The 23,970-nt window shown below is 48.7% G+C and overlaps 2 protein-coding genes across 4 annotated transcripts; one reads left to right on the top strand and one right to left on the bottom strand.

The window, feature by feature from the left end:
* Positions 1-982: 982 nt before the first annotated feature.
* Positions 983-4,328, bottom strand: VAMP8 (vesicle associated membrane protein 8). The gene is made up of 3 exons (XM_082851609.1): positions 4,216-4,328; positions 2,721-2,879; positions 983-1,440 (listed from the first exon to the last, which is right to left on the bottom strand). The coding sequence occupies exons 1-3, from the start codon at positions 4,216-4,218 to the stop codon at positions 1,300-1,302; spliced, it is 303 nt and encodes a 100-aa protein (XP_082707735.1). The 5' UTR covers positions 4,219-4,328; the 3' UTR covers positions 983-1,299.
* Positions 4,329-13,371: 9,043 nt separating this feature from the next.
* Positions 13,372-23,919, top strand: GGCX (gamma-glutamyl carboxylase). 3 transcript variants are annotated; one of them, XM_082851910.1, is made up of 15 exons: positions 13,372-13,455; positions 13,849-14,019; positions 15,140-15,298; positions 15,625-15,790; positions 17,467-17,545; positions 17,978-18,084; positions 18,956-19,119; positions 19,469-19,734; positions 19,883-20,014; positions 20,404-20,555; positions 20,996-21,165; positions 21,379-21,509; positions 22,128-22,275; positions 22,458-22,647; positions 23,082-23,919. In XM_082851910.1, exons 1-15 carry the CDS (start codon positions 13,413-13,415, stop codon positions 23,272-23,274), a joined length of 2,271 nt encoding a protein of 756 aa, XP_082708036.1. In that variant the 5' UTR covers positions 13,372-13,412; the 3' UTR covers positions 23,275-23,919. The 3 variants fall into 3 exon arrangements, with proteins under 3 accessions (XP_082708036.1, XP_082708035.1, XP_082708037.1); XM_082851909.1 differs by having other exon boundaries at positions 22,452-22,647; XM_082851911.1 differs by lacking the exon at positions 13,372-13,455 and adding an exon at positions 13,646-13,655 and having other exon boundaries at positions 22,452-22,647.
* Positions 23,920-23,970: the final 51 nt, after the last annotated feature.

Here is a 23,970-nt window from a genome sequence, read left to right as displayed (position 1 = left end):
AATTCCCCAACCAGGGATCAAACCCACGCCCCCTGCATTGGCAGTGTGGAGTCTTAACCACTGGACCGCCAGGGAAGTCCCCGGAGCATGATTCTAGAACCTGACTTGCCAGTACTAGTCCCCAGTCCTGTTTCCCAACCCCGGCCCTTCCAGATTCCCTCCCCAAATCAGGTTCTTTTCAATTCTGGAAAGCCTATGGGGGAAATAGGGACAGAGATGACATAAACCCTTCCCCCAAACCAAGGCGCACTGGGCACTGGAAAGAGTGACAATGATGGTGGAACCTGGTGGAGAGGAGGGAGGCCCAAAGACAGAGAGGTCCATTGTCCATGGAGGGGAAGGAAGGCCATAGGCCCTGTCCTGTGACACTGACTGTGCCCAGCCACGAGACACGGGTGAGAGATGCTCACCCCCTCAGGACAGCTGAGACCCAGAGGCCCTGCTAAGTTCCAGAAGGACAGGGGCAGACAAAAGACAAATAGAACTCGCAGAACCACAAGAGAAGGAAAAGCAGTTCAGTTCCTCTAACCCCCTCACTCTAAGACTACAACAGGGCCACCAAAGAGAAATGGCAATGATGGGAGGGGTGGGAGGCCCTTAACCAGATTCCTAAATGCTCTGCCCAGGTAGGCTTCATGTCTCGGCTAACACTTCCAGCAGAAAACTAATAAAGGAAATGGCAAGTCCCAGAGGGGACACTTCAAAGTCTTACATACTACCCTAAAATGCTGGGAAGGTTTTGAATTTTCCATACGCCAAGACCTCCAGAAAATTCCTGTTCTTGAGACCAGTGACAATGATGGAACAAGGGGAGATAAAGAAAGACAGAGAGTTTCCATCTTTCTTCTCCAAACATATGCTCTCCACTCCTCCAACAGCTTGGGCCTCCAATGGGAGGATCTCTGCCAGAGGGCGTCCTTAGGGAGAAAAGAAATGGAAGGGCCAAAGGCAAAATGGAAAGGGAGAAAGTACCTCACATGCATAGGGATACTGAAAGGTCTTTATTGCCCACTGGCCACCCTCAGTTCCATCAGTTTCGCAGCCATGTGCTGGCCCTTCTGGGTCTCTCCAACCAACTCTGAGGACCCCTGAAACACAGCCACAGTCCAGCTCTCTCCTTCTGGGGACCAAGGTGCTCCCTGGGTCAGACAGTGTGGTAGAGGGGCCCCAGAATGAGGGGCGGGAGGATGGAGCATCATTCCCTGTGGAGAAGGACAGGAGAGAGGGCCCCTCTTGGCACCCACTATGGAAGGCTGCCCCCCAAGAAGAGGGCAGGGTGGGAGGGGTTCCCTAAGTTACTTAAGGGATGGCACCCGTGGCAAAGAGCACGATGAAGAGGACGATGATAAAAACAATCACGCAGATGAGGACGATCATCTTCACATTCTTCCACCAGAACTTCCGAGCCACCTTCTGCGATGTGGTCTTGAAGTGCTCGGACTGTTGGGAATAAGGCAGAATCACCCAGTGCCTCCTGCCGCTGGGATGAGCATACCGAGACCCACACGCCATACCTCTAAACACTTAAGTGCTGCGTTGAGGCAACAGACTGCTAAATAAAACAGTTAGTTCTGTCCTCCTACCTCGACAAATGTACCTTCACAACCATTTGGTGAACCAATTCAAATTCAGAATCCTTAGGCTCCCTCTGGTCCCCTGCCTGCCCCCTTCTCTTCTTCCCCCCGCACTGCCATGCACACTGAGGGGCCTCTGATGCACGCTCACACCCAGGGTTGTGACACTGGCAGCACAACCCACCCTTGGGAGGGCAGACACTGGGGCTGAGGGGTGCAGGCTCCAGGTGGACACATCTCCCTGGTTCCATAACTTCTGGCCACATGAGGACCGCTGAAGCTGGAGGAGGGGCCAGGGCAGTCCAGGGGTTGGAACTGAGGGAAAATGCTCTTCCTCTCCCAACTTGAATTGCAGAAATTGTTCCCCTGGGCCATGCTTCCCAGGCTGGGCTGTGGAAAGAAACACTAAGTCCCAGGGAGTCAAATGAGCTATGCTCAAGATTACACACAGGACTCAGAAAGCCATGGCCAGTCTCTCTCCGTGGACACGGAATCTTAAGTCTCCAGCCCTCTGTTGAACTTTAGAGTTACTCCCTCCCTGAGCAGCTGGCTTCAGCCTCTGGCTGGAGGGAGAGAAGAATGAGATCTAGCAAGATGTGTGGGAGATATTATTCCAGCCTTCAGCCAGCAGAGGATCCTGGGATCAAAGACTTTTACTCCTCTTCCCAGCTTCTTTTTAAAGCTGGCTCAGCAAAACTCTAACAGTTTTCCACCCCCTGCCTAATAACTCCTGGGGAAGGCCAAAGGCCCTAAGAGGATTTTCTGGAGCCAATATTTTTGTCCTGGGGAGGCCAGGTCCAAATGATTGTCAAGGGCAGCCTTCAAAGTGAAAGTCGATTTCATAGGAGAGAAGCCTAAGACAGCACAGGCTGACTGAGCCATCCATCAGTCTCACAAAATGTCTCCATGGGTCCACCCCCGCATCCCCAGCCCCAGTCCTTGAACCCATTCCCTGGACCCCAGTACCAATCAGTGGAGTAGAGCAGAATCAGAAGTGGGGATTCAGCTCACATCAATTCCCAACACAGGTAAAAAGGCAGACTTCCCTCCTGATCATTCTGCCACCAAGACCACCAAGCCTCAAGCCCCCAATAATCCTCCTCCCCCCTCTTCCCCTGGCCCCCACTGGGCTCCCCATCATCTCACTGTGGCTTCCAGATCCTCTGTCTTGTTACGGAGATGATCCAAGTTTTCTCCCCGGGCCAGAATCCGCTCCACATTCTGGGTCATAATATTCTTGACTCCCTCCACTTCGCTCTGCAGGTTTCGCACACGGTCATCTCCTCCACCACCACTGGCCTCCTCCTGGGCAGCCACACAGGGGTTAATTAGGCCGAGTGCCGGAGGGACTGAGACTCAGCCTCAGAGGCCAGAGGAGACGGAGTCCTAAGGTGGACTTAGCTTTTCGTAATGCTTGAACTGTTTGCAAAGAGAATGTTTTCCTTGTAGTACTTGTGTGATCAAAAACAAATGCATTTTTAAGCCCCAGATGGTGAGAGCCATGCTAGGAGACAGACTGGATCCAACTTCTTTGTGGGTTTTCAGGGCACGTGAGACAACAAGAAGCACACCCCCAAAGCCCTCTCCACTGCTTCCTTGTTCCTCGGAGAGGGTCAGAGGAGACCGCTGAGCCAGCACCTCACAAGGCACAGCCCCACCATTACCTGTGAATTCCCAGATCCCACCGGTCCTCATTAAAAATGCCTGTGCCCCTCCCCCCACAGACCACCCTCCCCTAGCCTAACCCGCCCTCTCTTCAAGACAGCAGCTGGAGAGCTGCTCCGGCCTCCTGGGCAGCCTGAGCCACGGCAACCAGGCTCCAAGTCCCTCACAAGGCCCCACGAGAGACAGCCGTTGGGCCACAAACTTCTGCTTTCCCCACCACTAAGGTCCTCGCGTAGGCACCACGCCATTGCCTACTTAAGCAAGTATGAAACATACAGACAGCAGCCTGGGTGTTGGGGGAAATGGAGGGCAAGTCCTCCCTGGCTGATGCCTCATCCTCAGGCTTTCTGATAAGGTTTTTGAACAGGGAGGGAAAAACACTACTAAGCTCCTCCCTCCCTGACCCACTAGACTTCCAGACACAAGCCAGGGGCGTGGGTCCAAACTAGATGATTACAGAGAACCAACTTCTGTCTTTTTTTTTTTTTTTTTTTTTTACAAACCATCAGCTCTCTTCCTCATGTTTATGGAGAGGGGGCAGTTTCCTTGGACTCGACGGAGAGACAAATTCTTTGGGTTTCTGTACAGGGATAAAGTGAGGGGCAGAGCGGGATTCCTGCCGCTGGGCTGGAATCTGCGCTGGGAACAGCAGAGGCACTGCCCAGGAATGTCACAACACCCGAAGGCCAAAGGCCGGAGGGCTGGAGGAGGAGATGAATTAGGAGCTCACACTCCCACCGAAGCTCCACTCCAGGCCAGCTCAGGGCTCAGGGGAGGGAGGGGGCAGAGAAGAGCAGGAACACCCGCCCAGGCAGCTCAGACCTATTTGCAGCCCAGCTGTCAAAGAAGAGAGGTCACAGTCGGCGCTGGCCCAGCCCTCAGATTTTGCCACCAGCAATCCTTTGCTGATCCCCAGCCCCCAGCCCCCTCTGGCTGCTCGTGAAATCAGCCCCTTCTTAGTTTCCCGCTCTCTCACCATGTTTCCGAGCGGCTCGGGCCTGTCGGCAGCGGGACTCTCGCCTAGTTTGTTTCCTCTCGGGCAGCCGTCGGTTCACTTCCTGCTTGTCCAACTTTCAGCCTGCCCCCGCCCACCTCGCCTCCAGAGCCTCTCCGGCCACACCTCGCTCAGGTTCCCCAGGTAGGCGGGCACTCCACTGCCCTCCCAAGTCTCCTGGGAAGCCAGGGCTTAGGCTTAAAGCGACAGGGCTCCCCCGCACCACATTTCTAACTTGTCAGGAACAAGTAAAGAAAGATCAAGCAGTCCTCCTGGGTTTCCTGATATAGAAAGGGCAGCCGTCTCCTTTTTTTATTTTTATTATTTTTTGGCTGCACCACGCGGCATGCCGGGGATCTTAGTTCCCTGACCAGAGATGGAACCCGTGGCCCCTGCAGTGGAAGAGCGGAGACTTAACCACTGGACCGCCAGGGAAGTCCCCCATCTCCTTTTTTTATGTGCTGAGTATCTCACCCCCAATTCTTAGAGACTGAAATCAACCCTAAGCACCCTGCCAGACCTTGTTCGCATGGAAACAGAACACAGATATGAACATTTCTTGCTGGACAACCCTTGTTCCCATGTCCGTCTTATTGCAGAAAGCATTGAAACCCCCAGAGTCTGGAACGCTGTAATCCTGGGCTCTGGTGTCGGAAAGCTGCACACTGAGTGAAACTTTTCACCTGCCTGGGTTTTGCAAGTGCTGATGCTTAACCTCATAGGGTGGTGGTGAGGAGTAAAAGGATAGCACATGCCATGTGCCTAGTACAGTGCCTGGAACAAAGGGCTGCCCACTGCTCAAATCAGGGAATGATGGCTCACCAACCCTCCTTTCCTTCCAGAGTTCAGCAATCCTGCACGTCCCTTCCGAGGCCACCACATCGGTTGGTGAGCCCCATCAGAAGGGGTCATGCGACTGCCCTATGGACAAGAGAGAGGGCCCAGGGCAAAGGATTTTTCTACCAACCTGGCTCCAGGCCAGAGAAAATCCACTTTTCCTGGACAGTGTTTATGGAGATAAAAGAACAATAACAGGGACCTGCAGAAAGGAACAAACATTCCTGTCCCATCCCAAAAGAAGTAACAGTTCCAAGAGGGAAATGTCAGCTTCTCTGACAAATGCTTTTTTAAAGAGTCTAATAAATTTTGGACCTCTGTAGCATTTGGAGACACTTTATTCTCATTTATAATGAAATCTTACTCCCAATTAGATAAGATTATTATCTTTTTCAGACCTGAATTTTGGGGGACAGGATCAGCCTGCTTTCACAGAGAACGTGGCTGCCCCACTCCTCACCATCCTTAGAAAGGCGACAATGAAGCCAAGCGGAGGTGGCTCAGAACCCTTGATCTATACTTTCATTGTTCAATACAGTAGCCACTGACCACAAATGGCTGTTGAACATGTGATATGTGGCTAGTCTAAACTGAGATGAGATGTAAGAGTAAAACACACAGCAGATTTCAAAGACTTACTATGAGAGAAAGACTATAAATATCTCTTTGGTAATTTTATATATTGATGACATGTTGGAATAATGTTTTGGATCTTTTTTTTCCCTTTTAAAAAAAATCTGTAACGTGCTTTATTTTATTTATTTATTTTTTTGGCCACACAGCATGCGGGATCTTAGTTCCCCCACCAGGGATCGAATCCGTGCCCCCTGCAGTGGAAGCGCGGAGCCCTAATCACTGGACTGCCAGGGAATTCCCAAGTGCTTTATTTTTTTATTGAGTTATAGTTGATGTACAATATTATATGTTACAGGTGTACACTATAGTGATTCACAATTTTTAAAGGTTATACTCCATTTATAGCTATTATAAAATACTGGCTATATTCCCTGGGTTGTATGATATATCCTTTTAGCTTATTTTATACATTGTAGCTTGCACCTCTTAATCCCCTACCCCTAAATTGCCACTCCCCCTCGCTCTCCCCACTGGTAACCACTAGTTTGTCCTCTATATCTGTGAGTCTGCTTCTTTTTTGTTATATTCAGTAGTTTGTTGTATTTTTTAGATTCCACATGTAAGTGATATCATACAGCAGGGGTCCCCAGCCTTTTTGGCACCAGGGATGGGTTTCGTGGAAGACAATTTTTCCACGGAAGGGGTGTGGAGGGGTGGGAGGGATGGTTCAGGCAGTAATGCAAACGATGGGGAGCGATGGGGAGCGGTGGGGAGCAATGGGGAGTGGTGGGGAGCGATGGGGAGCGGTGGGGAGCTATGGGGAGCTATGGGGAGCTATGGGGAGCGGTGGGGGGCGGTGGGGAGCGGTGGGGAGTGGTGGGGAGCGATGGGGAGCAGCAGATGAAGCTTCACTCACTTGTCTGCTGCTTACCTCCTGCTGTGCAGCCCGGTTCCTAACAGGATGTGGACTGGTACCAGTCCAAGGACCGGGGGTTGGGGACCCCTGTCAGACAGTATTTGTCTTCCTCTGTCTGACTTATTTCGCTAGGCATAATACCCTTGAGGTCCGCTCATGTTGTTGCAAAAGGCAAAATTTCACTCTATTTTATGGCTGAGTAGTATTCCATTGTATATATATACCACATCTTCTTTATCCATTGGTCTGTTGATAGACACTTAGGATATATTGTTAAATAAAAAAATTTTGATAAAATTAATTTCATCTGTTTCTTTTCTCTTTTAATTTGGCTAATAGAAAATTTTAATTACCAACGTGGCTCAAATTACATTTCTATTAGATATGCTGATCTGTACCTTAATATTTATGTGACGTTGGACAGATTTATGTAACATCTCTAAGCCTCAGTTACCTCCATTGTCTATACCTGGTACTTTAAAAACCCTCAGTAAATGGTGGCTTTTGTGATTACTATTACTAAGAATTCCAGATGCTAAGTGAATTGGTGGTTAAGAGAACATGAGGGGTGCCAAGAAACAAAGGGTCAGAATAGGAAGTTTGTGGGGAGCAGGAGGAAATGACAGAGGATTCCCAGGGAGGGAAGGAGAGTTCCAACAGCTGAGGAGTTACTGGGGTCTGGTATGCCACTGCAAGCCTTGGACATACACGGGTGTCCCTGAGGGAGATGACCCTTGGCCTAGACCCAGCAACCATCAGGGAGATTCCGAAGTGCCCACAGTTGGGCCTGTGACCTGTCTGTCCTCATCTTCACCATACAGAATTGCCGCAGGCTTGGCCTCACCTGTACAAACATTACAATGTTACCTTTTGTCAGAAGACCATCTGGGAAGTTCCCTGTTGGCCTAGTGGTTAGGATTCTGGGCTTTCACTACTGTGGCCCAGGTTCAAACCCTGGTTAGGGAACAGAGATCCCACAAGCCGCAAGCCATGGCCAAAAAAAAGAAGAAAATGAAGAAGGAAAAAAGACCATCTGGCTAACACCCTCACAAGGTGAGACATTCAGTAAGGCACCAAACAATACTCTATGAGCAGAAATGGCGCTGTGGTCAGGGAAAAAGAGAACAAAAGTCACTGATTCCTTTACAGTCAAGGAAGGCTCTATCCCAGGAGAAGGGGAGTGTCAGTCACTTTGTAAGGAAAAGATGCTACATGGTAGGAGTTGCAACCAAAGAAGCAATTGGGGTGTGATGAAGAGTGTTCTCAGTCCCTGCGTGATCAGAAGATTTGGGCATCAGCTCTATGGCTCCCTGGTTGTGCTGTCTTAGGCAAGGTTCCCTCTGGGAGTTTTGGTTTCCTCATCTGCAAAATGGGAATAAAAATGAAAGCTATTTTGTGGGGTTATTATCAGGATTAAATGGTATGGGTATATATTTCTGCTAAAGCACATTACAAATGAAAAAGGAGACTAATAGAACAAATGGAATGAGAAAATAGGGGAAAAGGAATATGAACATCCTGCAAAGCAACCAGGCAAACTTTGTGGTACACTGGCATATATCCCAGTCTCATTTATGGCCCAGGGGGGCAGTTGACTCCTGTACCTCTCAGGGAAAAGGCTAGCGAACAAGAAGAAAGCACGTTCGGGAGGCTCAGTTGGAATTGCTCCCTGAAAGATCATAAAGCTCTCCCCACTGCCTAGGCCTCTTTTGTCTCCAAAACCCTCTTTATAGACTGTAACACCACTGGCCACCCCATCTGTGACACAGTCACCCCCGTCTTTCCCAGTGTGCTCTTCCTTTCTTACCGTGACCTTAGAACCCAAAGGTTCTGCCCTTGGCCATCTTTTGACTCCGCACTCTCTCCTAGAGCAATCGGTTCTCTGTGGGGTTGATTTTGCCCTCCAGGGGATATCTGACAATGTCTGGAGATATTTTTGTTTGACACAACTGGTGGCGGAGGTGTGCTACTGGCATCTAGTGGGTAGAGGCCAAAGATGCTAAACTTCCTACAATGCCAAGAACAGCCCCTCCCCCCACCTCACCCATCCCCCCAACGACAAAGAATATGCAGACCAAATGTCAATACGGCCAAGGTTGAGAAACCCCACTCTCCCTCTGGAAGTGCAATCAATGCCTTTACGGTTTCAACAGCCATTTATGGATGATCCCCAAATCTGTACATCTCTGTCAATTGCCACTGCTTCCTCTCCAATACCCTGGTCAGTCCACAGACACATCCGACAGCCAACCCAAACCCTTTATTTTTTCCCCATGTTCCTCCTCCTGGATATTACTCCCATTCTATCAGTGTCCCAAGTTAGGAACCGCTAAGCCATCCTACACACACAACGGGACATCACTAAGTCTTGGTCATGTCTCTCAAATCCACCCCCTCCTTTCCATATCAGCTTGTGCTTCCTAGGTAATGCCGGGCATTATCTCTTCTCTGCACAATTCCAGCCACCTCCAAACTGACCTTTCTTTTCCCATCCATTCCTCCTGGGGTTACTTGTTATCTTCCCAAAACACTGACTCGAGTATGCTGCACCTCCAGAGTAGAGCCCAAACTCCTTAGCATTCCAAGATTGCTGTCAACCTGCTTTTTGAAGCTTATCTCTCATGAGACTCACCTCCCAGCCCCCCAGTCATACTAAATTACCTGCCCTTCCCATAACACATCATCCCCTTTTATACCTTTGCTCGAGTGGACTTGTCTCATGATGAGTGAATATCCTCCTTCATTCATCACTGCCTATGGCAAGTCTATGCATATTTGAGACATTGCTTCCATGAAGTCTTCCAGATTTCCCCACTGAAGTTAAAGTCTTCCTCTTCTGATCGCCATCACACTGTGTCTTTTATAGAGCCTATAATATGCTTTGCCATTAACTACGTACACATTTGACTCCTCTGAGACTCTAAGCTCTGTGAAGGCAGGGGCTGTGTTTTTACTTTGGTACCCCTCGTAGAAAATAACATATATCCTGCACGTAGTAGGCACTCACTAAATGTTTAGGGTATTGAATTGAGAGATCTGAAAGAGGGCTTCTTTCTCCACAGTGCAGACAGAAAGAGAATTTTTATTAGAAAAGAACCATGAAGAAATTCCTTTTGTAAATTTTGGACTATTTTATGGATAAATGAATGTCTGATGTCATGAGTCTCTGTATATTGGTCCTGAAAGGATAAACTGGAAATCAACGCCTTGAACAAAAACAAGTTAAAATCATGGGATGGAAAGGTGAAGAGTTAGCACAGCTCATTTACTAGCTGTAGTTCTCTTACACAGAATGCTCTCAGTTCACCCAAGACTATTGAGAACTTTTGATTTCCCTCTCTCCTCTCAAAATTTTACTCATCCTTCAAGGCCCAAGTTTTCAAAAAAACTTTCCTGATTTCTCCAGTCATAATTCATTTCTTCCTCAGTGCTCCCGTAGCACTTTGAACCTCACTTAATACTTATGACTTCCTACATTCTATTATTATTTTATTATTTCTATATATTTTTATTATTATACTTCTATAGGACAGAGGCCACAACTTAATCATTTCTGTTTCCTCCTCTGTAACTTGTCCAGTTCTTGGCATGTAACAGACCATCAACACTGAACTTAATGGAACCACCTAATTTTGAGTGATCCTGGAAGATCTAGCCCAAACTTCCCAACCCACACTGTATTCATTTGGACTGGGATTTGACAGTGGATTAAGAGATCCATCCCTTAAATAGATCTATGGCTTCCAAAGTGACTTGGCCCCCCTTGCCTATTAGGATGACCTAGAAGTGGGCCAGACCCTCAACAGCAGGAACACTTGTTAGCCCAGTAATTCCACCTGCCAAACACAACTGTGCCCAATAACCTCTACTTTTACATCTACCCCTGCCGCCTTTTCCCTTTAGGATAGTGGTTGTCGGCACATGGTCCATGAACCCCTGGAGTCCTTAGGGACAAAACTACTTATAATAATACTGAGATGTTATTTGCCTTTTTAACTGTGTTGACATTTGCACTGATGATGCAAAAAGCAATGGTGGCAAAACTGCTGGCAACTTAGCAGGAGTGAGACAGTGGCACCAAATTGTAGTAGTAGTCATTGCATTCCTTCCTGCCATGCGTTTGCAATTTAAAAAAAATGCCAGTGTGCAGCCTAAAAAAAAAGTAAAAATAGAAAATAAAATGCCAGTGTCAGTTAAGAACATCCTTAATGAAGAAGTACAAATTAATAATTTTATAAACTCTTGACACTGGAATACAGATCTTTTTACTATTTTGTGTGAAGAAATGGGAAATATGCATACAATGCTTCTGCATACCCAAATACGATGTTTCATAGTTTCTAAGAAAAAGCACTTGTGCAATTAAACTGTGAGCTCAAATCACCTTTGTTTGTTTCAAATTAATAGACTTTATTTTTTTGAGTAGTACGGACAGTTCCCATACACCCCTCATGCTCTCCCTGTTTCTCCTATTACTAACATCTTGTATTAGTGCAGTATATTTGTTACAACTGATAAACTAATAGTGATATTATAACTATTAACTATATAGTTATATTAATAACTATATATTATAACTATAATCATGGTTTACATTAGGGTTCATTCTTTATATTATACATTCTATGGGTTTTGACAAATATATAATGACATGAACTCACCACGACACCATTAGAGTATCATACAGAATAGTTTCACCCTTCTAAAAATCCTCTGCGCTACATTCTTCTCTCCCTTCCTCCCCCCCAATGCCTGGCAAACACCAATCTTTTTGCTACCTCCATAATTTTGCCTTTTTCAGGTTATCACACAGTATGTAGCCATTTCAGATTGGTTTCTTTCAGTTAGCAATATGCACTTAAACTTCCTTCATGTCTTTTTGTGTCTTAATAGCTCATTTCATTTTATCACTGAATATTCCATCATATGGATGTGCTAGTTTATTTTACCCATTCACCTATTGAAGGACATTTTGGTTGCTTTCAAGTTTGGGCAATTATAAATAATGCTGCTGTACATTCACGTGCAGGTTTTGTGTGGGCATCAGTTTTCAACTCATTTGGGTAAATAACCAAGGAGCACAATTGCTGGATCATATGGTAAGAGTATGTGGAGTCTTGTAAGAAAATGCCAAAACTGTCTTCCAATGTGGCTGTACCATTTTGCAGTCCCACGAGTAATGGAAGCAGAGTTCCTGTTGCTCCACATTAAGAGGCTCTGCATTTAAAAGAGCTGTGTAACTCAGTGAAGCAATGTTTTCCAAATGACCATGCATATTTTACAAAATCATGCGTGAGTAAAAGGTCCATTCAAAGCGCAAGATATACTAATGATTTTAATGTAATAGAGCATAAAGTTCATTATATGATTTTCAATTTCACATCTGACTAACCTTTAAAAAACGACTACTTGTAAGTTTTGGTGTGGTACAAAAGAATATCCAGTTGTCTAAACAGGCTATTAAAATGCTTCTCTTGGGCTTCCCTGGTGGTGCAGTGGTTGAGAGTCCGCCTGCCGATGCAGAGGACACGGGTTCGTGCCCCGGTCCGGGAAGATCCCACATGCCGCGGAGCGGCTGGGCCCGTGAGCCATGGCCGCTGAGCCTGCGCGTCCGGAGCCTGTGCTCCGCGACGGGAGAGGCCACAACAGTGAGAGGCCCGCGTACCGCAAAAAAAAAAAAAAAATAGTAATAATAATAAAATGCTTCTCTTTTTTCCAACTAAGTATCGGTAAGGCCAGGTTTCCTTCACATACTTCAATCAACACCATTTCACAACAGATGGAATGCAGAAGCAGATACGAGAATCCAGCTTTCTTCAATGAAGCCAAACATCAAAGAGATTTGCATGTAAAAGAATACTATTCTCATGTATTTTCTTGGTATGGAAAATATACTTTTTCTCTTAAAAAGGTTATTTATATAAACATGTAATGGGTTTATTACTTTTTTCTTTTAGTGAATCAATACATATTTTAAACATTTCTCAGTGTAAATTTCCAATACGGTAAATATGGGAAAATATAACCCATTATAAACAAAAGCTCTTTAGGGTTCTCCATAACGTGTGTATCAGTGTAGAGGGGTTCTGAGACTAAAAAATGTGAGAACCCCTGGTCTAAGATGCCTTCCTCTGATCCTGCTGGTCAATCCCAGTGCAGAGAATTAGATGTTACAATGCTGTTCAAGACTCACCTCTCTTAAGACTTTCCTTGATCGACCACTCTATTCATTGCCCCTACTCTGCATACCCTCTGCAGCTATGTTGTTCCGGTTTCCCCTGCTGCTTTCAAACCTCTGGTTCATGGCAGGTACTGGAAGAGAGAATAAAGAAACTTGCACACAGTCTCTAGACCGGGGCAGCCCTTCCAGGTGCGTCCTAATTCGGCGGGAACCTCTCTGGGAAGAGTCTGACATTTGCGCCCTCGCTGCTCACGTCTGGAGAGGCCTAATGGGTGCGGGGAGTGACCCAGGGAAGCTGCGGGATCTCGGAGTCTTCTTAGGTTGAAAGCGCGGAGAGGGATCGGGAGGCCTCAGGGAAGAGACTGGTCATTCGGTGGAAGAAAGGCAGGCCCGGTGACACCTTCGCTCCTCCTGGGTCACCGGGGAGGTCGGGGCCTGACCACGCCCCTTCGCGGCCGCTTCGCCCCGCCCCAAGGCTCCTCGCTCCGCCCTCTGCCGCCAAGCAGGGAGCCCGGCGCGGCCGACTAGGGCTCTTCACGACAGTCCCGGCACTTTCCGGCCGGCCTCGGGGGTGCTGCTGTGTAGGGGAGGCGGGACTTAGGGGAGTTTTCCCTCGCGACGCCACCTACTCGGACGGTGTCTCTGTGGCCGACCTACCTCCCCGAGGCCATGGCGGTGTCTGCTCGGTCTGCGCTGTCCCCGCCCGACTCAGGTAGGGTCAGAGCCCCGCCTTGTGGCGGATAGAGAGGGGCGCGGGTTTCAGAAGGGTGGGGGCCGGAGGGCTTCCCTGTGGGACCTGGGGAAGGGAGCCTCCGATGGGAAGGAGCCGTAGAGAGAGATTGCAGTCTTCGGCTTCGGGGTAGTGATGACATTCAGGACGCTTTGCGGCTAGAGGGCTGCTGTCTGAGAAAGGTCCTGGGGCATTGGGGGATCCTGGAGGAGGGGCTGCACTGCCGGGATGTTTCGGGTAGTCAGAGATCAGTGGAAGAATCCAGGTAGGCAGAAGACCTGGGCCTGTGATTTCTGTGATTTGAGGAGGAGCCTATTTTAAAGCATTTCCATTCCCATACGCGCACCCACAACTTTCTCCATTTATCGGTTGCAGATAAAGTACAGAAAGATAAGGCTGGACAGACCTCAGGGCGCCGTCAGGGCAGCCGAATGGGGAAGCTCTTGGGTTTTGAGTGGACAGATGTGTCCAGCTGGGGGAAGCTGGTGACCCTGCTGAATAGACCAACAGATCCTGCAAGCCTGGCAGTCTTCCGTTTTCTCTTTGGTAAGTCCAGTTTCTGGGAGGGGCCAGCGTGGTTGGGGATGGGAAAATGACAATCGTCCCTTGTCCATTTCTTGGATACTTACTTGCTTAGTGGACTTACCTTCCTTTTCCTAAGAGCTGAAGTTAGTGATATCCTGGAAGAGGTCGTTGTGACCCAGTTTTGTCTCCGATTAGGGTTTGGAGACCAGAAATGCTTTGGTCTGAGGCTATAGGAAATATAGAGGTAGAGGAACAGGAACCCATTTTATTTGTGGCATGAAGTTGCCCAGTAAGTATGCTAAGGACTAGACTTTAGAGAAATGGCAGAGGTGACAGGGCAGACATTTAGGCCGTGACTCCCTAATCCAGATCTTTCTAACTCATAGGCCACAGCGTGTATGTTTGGAATGGGTTACAGATATGCTGAGATATTACTCCCTGTGCTTCTCAACGGGGAGAGTTTGCTCTCCAGGGGACATTTGGCAATGTCTGTAGACATTTGTATTTGTCACATCTTGGGGGTGGGAGGGAAGGGGAATAGGTGGTTACTGGCATCTACACAGAAGCCAGGGATGCTGCTGCATGACCTATGAACCACACAGTAGCCCTCCCAGCAAATAATTAACCAGGCCAAACTGAATAGTCCTGGGGTTGAGAAATCTTGCCTTAACTGGAGATGCCTTCCTGGCCTGAGTACCCCTTCTCTTTGCCCCAGTGTGCTGGCCAGACACTGCTCTGCCAGGTGTGCCAGAAAGTAAAAGAGGTTGAGGAGCACCACCCCAGAGCACTTTCTCTAGCCAGTAGGGCAGACCTTTACAAATATTACTATCAAATCTGAACAGCTTTGATCGCATTTTGTACACTTCTTTCATTTAATCTTCTCTGAAACCCTGCAAAATATTATGAGCCCCCTTTCACAAATGGGGAATTGGCTCGGTGAGGTGCAGTGGCTGTCTGAGATCACACAACTGGCATAATGCCTAGCACAGAGTAGGCGCTCTGTGGTTATTGTTGAATGAATTCTTTCCGGGGTTTGGAAAGAAGTCTGACCCTGGAGCTGGGTGTGCTCGACTGTATTCCAGCGTGTTCCACGGCTCGCTTTGCTAAGGCCTAGCGGCCCCCTCCCCCTCTGCCTTCTCAGGGCTGATGATGGTGCTGGACATTCCCCAGGAGCGGGGGCTCAGCTCCCTGGACCGAAGATACCTGGATGGGCTGGAGGTGTGCCGCTTCCCGTTGCTGGACGCCCTGCAGCCACTGCCACTTGACTGGATGTATCTGGTCTACACCATCATGTTTCTGGGTGAGGGAAACTGAGGAGAGATGGGAGTATTGACTGGCCTACCCAAAACCCTGAAATACAAAGCATGCTGGTGAATGACCAAGGTCTTGGGTTTCTTATTTCACTTCCTCTGTGACTTATAATTTCATCCTGCTGACCTGTGTGTCATCTGAGCTGTGACCCCGTAACTCTGTTTAAAATGTTGAAATAACATTTAATTGAAATTTATTTTCACTTGGTTATAAAATGTCTGATGACCTTTCCTAATCCTACCCACAGCCTGTCCCAGGGGAGCTGGGCCTGTAGTGCCCCTCTGACCTCTTAATCCTCTCCCCCACAAATCCCAGGGGCACTGGGCATGATGCTGGGCCTGCGCTACCGGATAAGCTGTGTGTTATTCCTGCTGCCATACTGGTATGTGTTTCTTCTGGACAAGACATCGTGGAACAACCACTCCTATCTGTATGGTTTGTTGGCCTTTCAGCTGACGTTCATGGATGCAAACCGCTACTGGTATGAGTCTGGGGAAAAGAGGCAGGGGTTGGTTGCGTCAGGATGATTACCAGAGATAGGGGCCCGGTGAGGTCCTAGAATTTGTCCCAGCAAACGTATTTTCAGCCATGCGTTGCAGAGTGTGGTTACAGGGTGACACTTCGATTTGGATGGATTTGGGAGAGGGAAGGGTCCGTGAGGTTGGGGCTCTTGGGGTGACAAAAAAGCAAAATGGCTCCATTCCCACCCCTTTACTCTTTCCCTATCTCCCCAGGTGCCTTGATCTATCCACTTCCTGTAATCCTCTTAGAGAGAAGAAGAGAAGACTAAAGCCAGACATAGCTGTTTTCAGATACTACAAGGGTGGTCATGTGGAAGAGGGAGCAGACTTTCTCTGTGTGAGCCCAGAGGGGCAGAGTTAGAGCCAAGAGTAGAAGTTGCTGTGGGGCAGAGTCATGTCAGAAGGAGAGGGCCCACCAGGGCTGCTGAGCAGTGCTGTCCCGGGAGGAGGTAACCCTCCTCGACCTGTGGCTCAGGTGACCATCTCTCAGGGGAGATGGAGAAGGGATTTGGAGGCAGGGTGGCAGGGCAGATGACCTTTACGGGTTCTCCCATTATTAAGTGAAAAGCGAGTATGAGCTGTCAGTAACATGAGTATAGGGGGAAAAAATTCTCAGACATTGGATTTGTTGGTGATTTATCAGTCATTAATTAAACTTCTTTCATCAACACACACATGCAGATGCTCCTTTTGTAAACCTTTGCATTCATTCAGAGTGGCCAGCTGTCATCACAAAGAGGCACTTTTGACAGAATACTCCTGAAAAGTCTCATTTTTATGACTTTTACACAGTTTGAAAAAATATCCATCACTTACTGAAGGCTTTCCACGTGCCAGGCACTATGCTAAACACTTTTAATTTTTCCACATTATAACCCCATGAGGTCCATAGTGCTGTTCCCATTTTATAGATGAAGAAGCTAAGGCTTAGAGAAGTAAAGGACTTATCTAGGGTCATATAGCATGTAAGAGGCGTAAGTGAGACTCCAGGTCTCCTTAACTACAGGCTCCCATGCTCTTGACCACAAGTGTAAGCTGCCCCTTTCCTGGCTTCTCTGCTCATTCTGTGTCTTCTTGAAAACGTACTTTGCTTCTGCCTCCCCAGAATACATCTAATCTTAGGAGCCTGGTTTTATCAGTTCTTAGCCTAGGTAAGCTGTTAGCAGGTACCCTCTGGCACTAGATCCTAGCATCCAGGTCTATGAAGTGTCAGTTTGTCTTAGAAATTGAAACTTGTTTTTAAATGCACTATATATATTTTCATACACCTTTAGCTTTTCAAACGTTGCCTCAAATTCGTTCTTTTTCATATTCAGCCATATTCTAGCATTTTAGTCTTGTTCCCAATCTATTTCTTTAGGAGAAACTAATTTGCTAACTAAACGAATGGTAAACACTGAACTTTCCGTTGTTATAACTCACTAGTAATATTTCTGTTGTGACTTAAAATAGTCGTTGTTGCAGTATGCTCATGTAATTCTAAAGGACCTCAGAATAGCCCAGAGGACCAGAGAAGGTGTGGGAGACATCCTGGGATAGAGAGAGCATTACACTTAAAAAGCATTTCTACCAGTCCCACGGTAGAAATGGGACTGGACTAAGAAGCTGTCCTCTATCCTTCTCCCCCTCGCTGCAGGTCTGTGGACGGCCTGCTGAATGCCCGGAAGCGGAACGCCCACGTGCCCCTTTGGAACTACGCTGTGCTGCGTGGCCAGGTACAGGATTTCAGGCGAGGGGGGGGTGTTCTCAACAGCCATTGCCAGCACGGCCGTTCCACTGCCAGACCAGGCTCTGCTCTGCCTCCCTGGATCTTCTCTTTTCCCCCTCTTGCTGGAAAGCTGGGCTGGCCTTCCCCTTGTTTCCAACCCCCTAATCTCTGGGGTCTCTCACCTTGTCATAGAAAGAGTCGAGCTTTGTTCCCGCTGGATTAGAATCCTCATGAGGAAAGAGTAACATGATGACTTTCCTTGGTGCCTGGTACTGTGCCTGGCATCTGTAGGATGTCGGGTGAGTGAATATATGAGATGAGTGAATAGAAGAATGGATCTAGTCTCCCTTGGGCCGTGAACTGGCATCAGAACTGATTTGTGACCGTCTGTAGGGGACAAGGTTCTGACTTTGTTTGAACATTCGTTTTGTGTTTGCAGATCTTCATTGTGTACTTCATTGCGGGCATGAAAAAGCTGGACGCAGACTGGGTGGAAGGCTACTCCATGGAATACCTGTCCCGGCACTGGCTCTTCAGTCCCTTCAAGTGAGCGGCAGGGCAAGAGGCCTTATGTGGCCCAGGTGCAGAGTGGGGGGCTTGACTCCCTCAGGTCTGCAGTCACGGCTGCTCTTCCCACTTCGCCTGAATTTGCACGTGTTTCCCTCTGTCCACTCATCTCCCTGTTCAGCAGAAGGCAGAGTTGATGGTATCAAAAGATCTAGGCCTAGCTGCCCCTGGGAGACTTACAGTGTGGGCGGAAACAAAGGGAAAAGCAGTAAAGGAAAGGAAAGCACCAGGGCTAGGTGGCTTGGTGAGTGAGGCAGTGGCCCCAGCAGTTGCTGTGGTGGTGCCTCTGTCCTCGGGTGGCCACCCCAGCCTCTCGCCGGGACTCCTTGGCCGGCGTGCGGAGCAGATGGGCAGTCGGCGCCCCTTACCCCGACAATACCATTGTTGCCAACTCTTTCCAAAACAGAGCTGCTCCTCTCTGACATTACTCTTCCTCCCATTTCTTCTTTTCCTCTTGTTTTACTTTGTTCTTTTCCCTCTTTCCTGTCATCTCCCAGTTCCTAAAGTTTGACACCATGATGTTGTTAGCCAAGCGTTCCCCTATTACAGTTTCTTCTCATGTATAACCTCCACGAAGAACCTGCCCGCCACAACACACACTGCTCAATCAAATTGTGCCCTCGGAGATGCACTCTTGCTTATTACATAGGGTATGTTGAAAAAACATGGCCACCTAAAGTATGTGTACATGAAGAGGGGTTGGAAAACCCTACCAGAGGATGTCTTTGTGCAGAGTTCTTCCACCCACCTGCTGGGGTGGAACCTGCAGCAAGGACAGGGTAGCAGAGGTACATCTGCTGTGAGTGCGCTGTGCGTGCTGGTGCCTGACCTTTGACCCTGGTGTCCGCAGATTTGTATTGTCTGAGGAGATGACTAGTCTGCTGGTGGTGCACTGGTGCGGACTGCTGCTCGACCTCTCTGCCGGTTTCCTGCTCTTCTTTGATGCCTCAAGATCCATTGGTCTCCTCTTCGTGTCCTACTTCCACTGCATGAATTCCCAGCTCTTCAGCATTGGTCAGTTCCTGTACTCTGGTGGGAAATAGGAAACCACAGGTGTGAAGGGGAGGGACGAGCCAGCGGCACGTGTGGCAGTGGGAGGTGGTGACAGGGACGGGTGCCAAGCTGAGCCGGATACGGTCTCTGTGAGATGGAAACAAACAGGGAGGCAGCTGGTGGCTTCCGGGCTCAGCAAGTACGTTGTGTAGTAAGTTTCTCCGGGGAGAAATAGACTGGAGTTGAGAACTTCTTTCATCATCAGTGGAGTACCTGGGAAAGGCTGCCTAGGGGAAGGGGGTTGAGGCGATTACCCACGTTTTCCTCCGGCCAAACTCCCGACGTGCTGGTTTTCTCCCTGCTTTTCTAGGTATGTTCCCCTATGTCATGCTGGCCAGCAGCCCTCTCTTCTGCTCTCCCGAGTGGCCTCGGAAGCTGGTGGCTCACTGCCCGAAAAGGCTGCAAGAACTGCTGCCCCTCAGGACTGCCCCCCAGCCCAGTGCTTCCTGCGTGTATAAGAGGAGCCGGGCCAAAGGTGGTCAGAAGCCAGGGCTGCGCCATCGGCTGGGCGCCGCCTTCACCCTGCTCTACCTCCTGGAGCAGCTCTTCCTGCCCTATTCCCATTTCCTCACCCAGGTACGTGTGGGCTGGGGGTTAACCTTGGGCAGCGGTGGAGGCGACGGCAACCGGGAGAGGACAGGGCTGGTCTTGCAGACCTCTCTTGGTGGAGGATGGTGTCAGCGTGAGGACCGTCGAGCTGATTGCCGCTGCCCTGCCTCCTCAGGGCTATAACAACTGGACAAACGGGCTGTACGGCTATTCCTGGGACATGATGGTGCACTCCCGCTCCCACCAGCACGTGAAGATCACCTACCGTGATGGCCGCACCGGCGAGCTGGGCTACCTCAACCCTGGGGTGAGATGTCTGATGCTGACGATTTACTGGCCTTCAGAGGCCCCCTTGAGCTTTGGGGTCTGGTTTGGTCATAAACACAATTACGAAATAAAACACATTTGGGCCCACTCTGCCCTTTCTCTGGAGCCCTGTGGAGCGCTTCTTTGGTGGGGGTTGAAATAGGGTGATGTCGTTCACTTCCCTGAACTGAGATGAGATTTAGGAAAGGTGAGTACTGCTAGCCCAGCAATGAGAAATTCTTCCAGCAAGTTTTGTGTGGTTTTGTTGTTGTTGCTGTTTCTCTGTCAGAACTGGCAGCAGGCAGGGGTCTCTCTGTGCCGTTGGCATTGCATGACCTATCCAGAGGCTCCATAACAATGAGGTGGGACTAACGTGGGGGTTTGGGGCAGGTATTCACACAGAGCCGGCGTTGGAAGGATCATGCGGACATGCTGAAGCAATATGCCACTTGCCTGAGCCGCCTGCTTCCCAAGTACAATGTCACTGAGCCCCAGATCTACTTTGATATTTGGGTCTCCATCAATGACCGCTTCCAGCAGAGGTGGGCAAGGGGAGCAGAGAAGGGGGAGAAATGAAGTCCAGCTCTTTCTGCCAAGATGAATAGCCCATGCTCCCCAGTGTTGTCTTGCTTGAAAGGCTGTCCTCGGGTGCATGTCCCTGTTGACCTGGTTGTGGGCATAGCTGATTGCTTCCAGCAGGGGGCACCATCATCCTGAAGAAAAGGTAATGCACTTATTCTTTTCGAAGCTGTTATCACAGCTCTTGTCGGGTGGCCACTAACTCCCACTCTTCACAGTGCTGCAGAATCTCTTTCCCCTCCTCTCTCTGTCCCAAACTGGCAATAACATGCTGACGTAGGCCATTTCTTCTTTCTGAAAAACCTGTTTCCTCTATCTGGGAACAGTGATGAAAAGAACAGAACCGGAAATGCCAGTGCATAGGTAGCTGTGGCCTCCTTAGAACATGGTTTTCTTTCCTAAGGATTTTTGACCCTCGTGTGGACATCGTGCAGGCTACCTGGTCCCCCTTCCAGCGTACACCTTGGCTGCAGCCGCTACTGATGGACCTGTCTCCCTGGAGAACCAAACTACAGGAAATCAAGAGCAGCCTGGACAACCACACCGAGGTGGTCTTCATCGCGGATTTCCCTGGTACGGAGGAGAGGAAGGAGGCTTTGCTGTCTCCCTCTTGGCTTTGTTGGCCAGGGATATGGCGTGTGATGGAGTGGGGAGGGGCCTCTCCTGGTGGGAGGAAGGTTTTTGAAACCAGAGGTGGGGGGTGTTGGTGAAGGTGTGATTTCTCTGTTCCGGCTGGGGGTGAATTCACTCCACCATGGGGTGGGTTGGGGAACTCTTGCCCGACAGGGCTGCACCTGGAGAACTTTGTGAGCGAAGACCTGGGCAACACTAGCATCCAGCTGCTGCAGGGCGAGGTAACTGTGGAGCTGGTGGCAGAACAGAAGAACCAGACTCTTCAGGAGGGAGAAAAAATGCAGGTATTTTGCTTGAATTAACAATGGTAGAGGGACCACCACTTCCCTGGTGGTCCAGTGGTTAAGAACCCACCTTCCAATGCAGGGGACGTGGGTACCATCCCTGGTTGGGGAACTAAGATCCCACATGCTGTTGGGGCAACTAAGCCCGCCCGCGCCACAACTACTGAGCCCACGCCACAACTAGAGAGCCCGCATGCTGCAACTACTGAGCCCATGCGCCCTGGAGCCCATGTGCCACAACTAGAGAGAAGCCTGCGTGCCACAATGAAGGTCCCGCTTGCTGCAACTAAGACCCGATGCAGCCAAATAAATAAATAAATATTAGAAAAACAAAACAAAAACGACAGAATAAAACAATGGTAGAAAAGTTTAGACTAGTAGAGTTGATTTATTACAGACTCAAAATACTTTAACATAACAATAATGCAGTGGGAGCTCAAAAAGCAAGGGCCCCAGGGGGGCTGTGAATAGCCTCATTCAGGGTTCTAGAGGTCAGTTCCTTTGGACTCTAATACACAAGAAAAAAGATGTCTGGGGAAGGGTACAGTGTAGGGAGGCCATAGGCTGGCTAGGGAAAGGCTAGAGGGTGAAAGAGATCTGTTTCTTCCCTCTTTTCAGTTGCCTGCTGGTGAGTACCATAAGGTGTATACAATGTCGCCCAGTCCTTCCTGCTACATGTACATCTATGTCAACACTACAGAGCTTGCACTGGAGCAAGACCTGGCATACCTGCAAGAATTGAAGGAGAAGGTGGAGAATGGAAGTGGTGAGTATATGAAGATTTGGGCTGAGATAGCCCGCTTTACAAGAAGTCAGTGTTGTGAGTGAGGATCTAGCCATTAAAGAATGAACTTGAAGCGTCTAGCTGGGGAAAGGGGAGTTCTAGGAGAGAGAATGCTCTCTCTCTCTTAGTGATTCCTCTTTTTGCCCTCTTTCGGGCAGAAACAGAGCCTCTGCCTCCAGAGCTGCAACCTCTGCTGGAAGGGGAAGTCAAAGGGGGCCCTGAGCCAACACCGCTGGTTCAGACCTTTCTTAGACGCCAGCAAAGGCTCCAGGAGATCGAACGCCGGCGAAACGCCCCTTTCCACGAGCGACTCCTCCGCTTCTTGCTGCGAAAGCTCTATGTCTTTCGCCGCAGGTAAGTTTTACCCACAGCAGTACGTGTCTTTGCCATTAGATGTTTGCAGACTGAGTAACTTTTCTCTGGTGAGGGTAACAGTAGGGACTGTTTCCCAGGAAAGGACAATCCAGTGCTAAATTCCTCCCTTTTGTCCTCTCCATTCTCCTCTCCCTGATTGAATGGGAGTGTAAGTGGTGTCTGATGGCCGCCTCTTGTTCTGCCTCAGGTTTTCTCCAGCCTCCCTGTGGGTTATTCCTACCCCACCCTGGAGTCCTCTACCAGACTGTATAAGGAGTGGGGTGCCTTTCCAACTGGGATGTTGGGGTGCTTGAGGGGAGAGTCTCATTTATGCCTGGGTGAGGGGGTAGGACCAGGTGTCCCCTAAGGGCTTTGGCCAGAATGCCTATGTTGAAACAGGAGTTTGGATTGCTGGCTTTTTCCCTCTTTTTCAGCTTTCTGATGACTTGTATCTCACTTCGAAATCTGGTATTAGGCCGCCCTTCCCTGGAGCAGCTGGCCCAAGAGGTGACTTATGCGAACTTGCGACCCTTTGAGCCAGTTGGGGAGCCGAGTCCTTCAAACACAGATTCTTCAAATCCTAATCCTTCTGAGCCAAATGCTGACACTGTCCACTCAGAGTTCTGAGGGAAGCCAGATGTTGGGTACAGATATAGGAGCAGCCAGTTACAAGACCATTACCTATGCAGTGGACATCTGAAAAATTCAGATTTTTTTTACATTTTTCTTCCTTATCCATAGCTCTGATAAATTCAGAGATGATAGATTAGAGGAACCAAGGAAGTAAAGCAAGTATAAGATTTATCAATCCAAGGTTGAGGGGCCTGGGGAGTTAAAAAACAACGTGAAAATGTCTTTCTAGGATGAAAGGGTAAGGATCAGGTTTAAAGTGACTGGCTCCTTGGTGAAAGAGATTTAATGTTCCATGATGAAAATAATAGCTGGCTGTTCTCAAGTGCTTGCCATATGCTAGGCACTGTGTGAAGCACTGTTCCAGCATTATTACATTTAGTCCTTAACGGCCATAAGCCCTATTTTATGGTTGGGGAAACTGAGGCTGAGAGGTAATATAATTTGCTCATAAGACATATATCTAATAAGGGATGGACTGATGGTTTGAACCTCAAGTCTGTTTGACGTAAAGGTCCTGCACCCTGCTGCTTGTAGTTTTCAGAATCCTTGACAATAATGTAGCTTAAAACTTGTCCAATTATAAAGTATGATTAGGATGGTGATCAGGTTTTAAATGCACAGAGAATAATTTTCTCTTCACTGCGATTTTGGTTCCTTCTTTGTTCCTATTATTTATACAGCCAGTTTTTC

The sequence above is a fragment of the Leucopleurus acutus genome (genome assembly GCF_964270905.1).
Source record: "Leucopleurus acutus genome assembly, chromosome: 12".
Lineage (NCBI taxonomy): Eukaryota > Metazoa > Chordata > Mammalia > Artiodactyla > Delphinidae > Leucopleurus > Leucopleurus acutus.
Note: the sequence above shows the minus strand (reverse complement) of the source record. Positions and strands in the feature narration are given on the sequence as shown.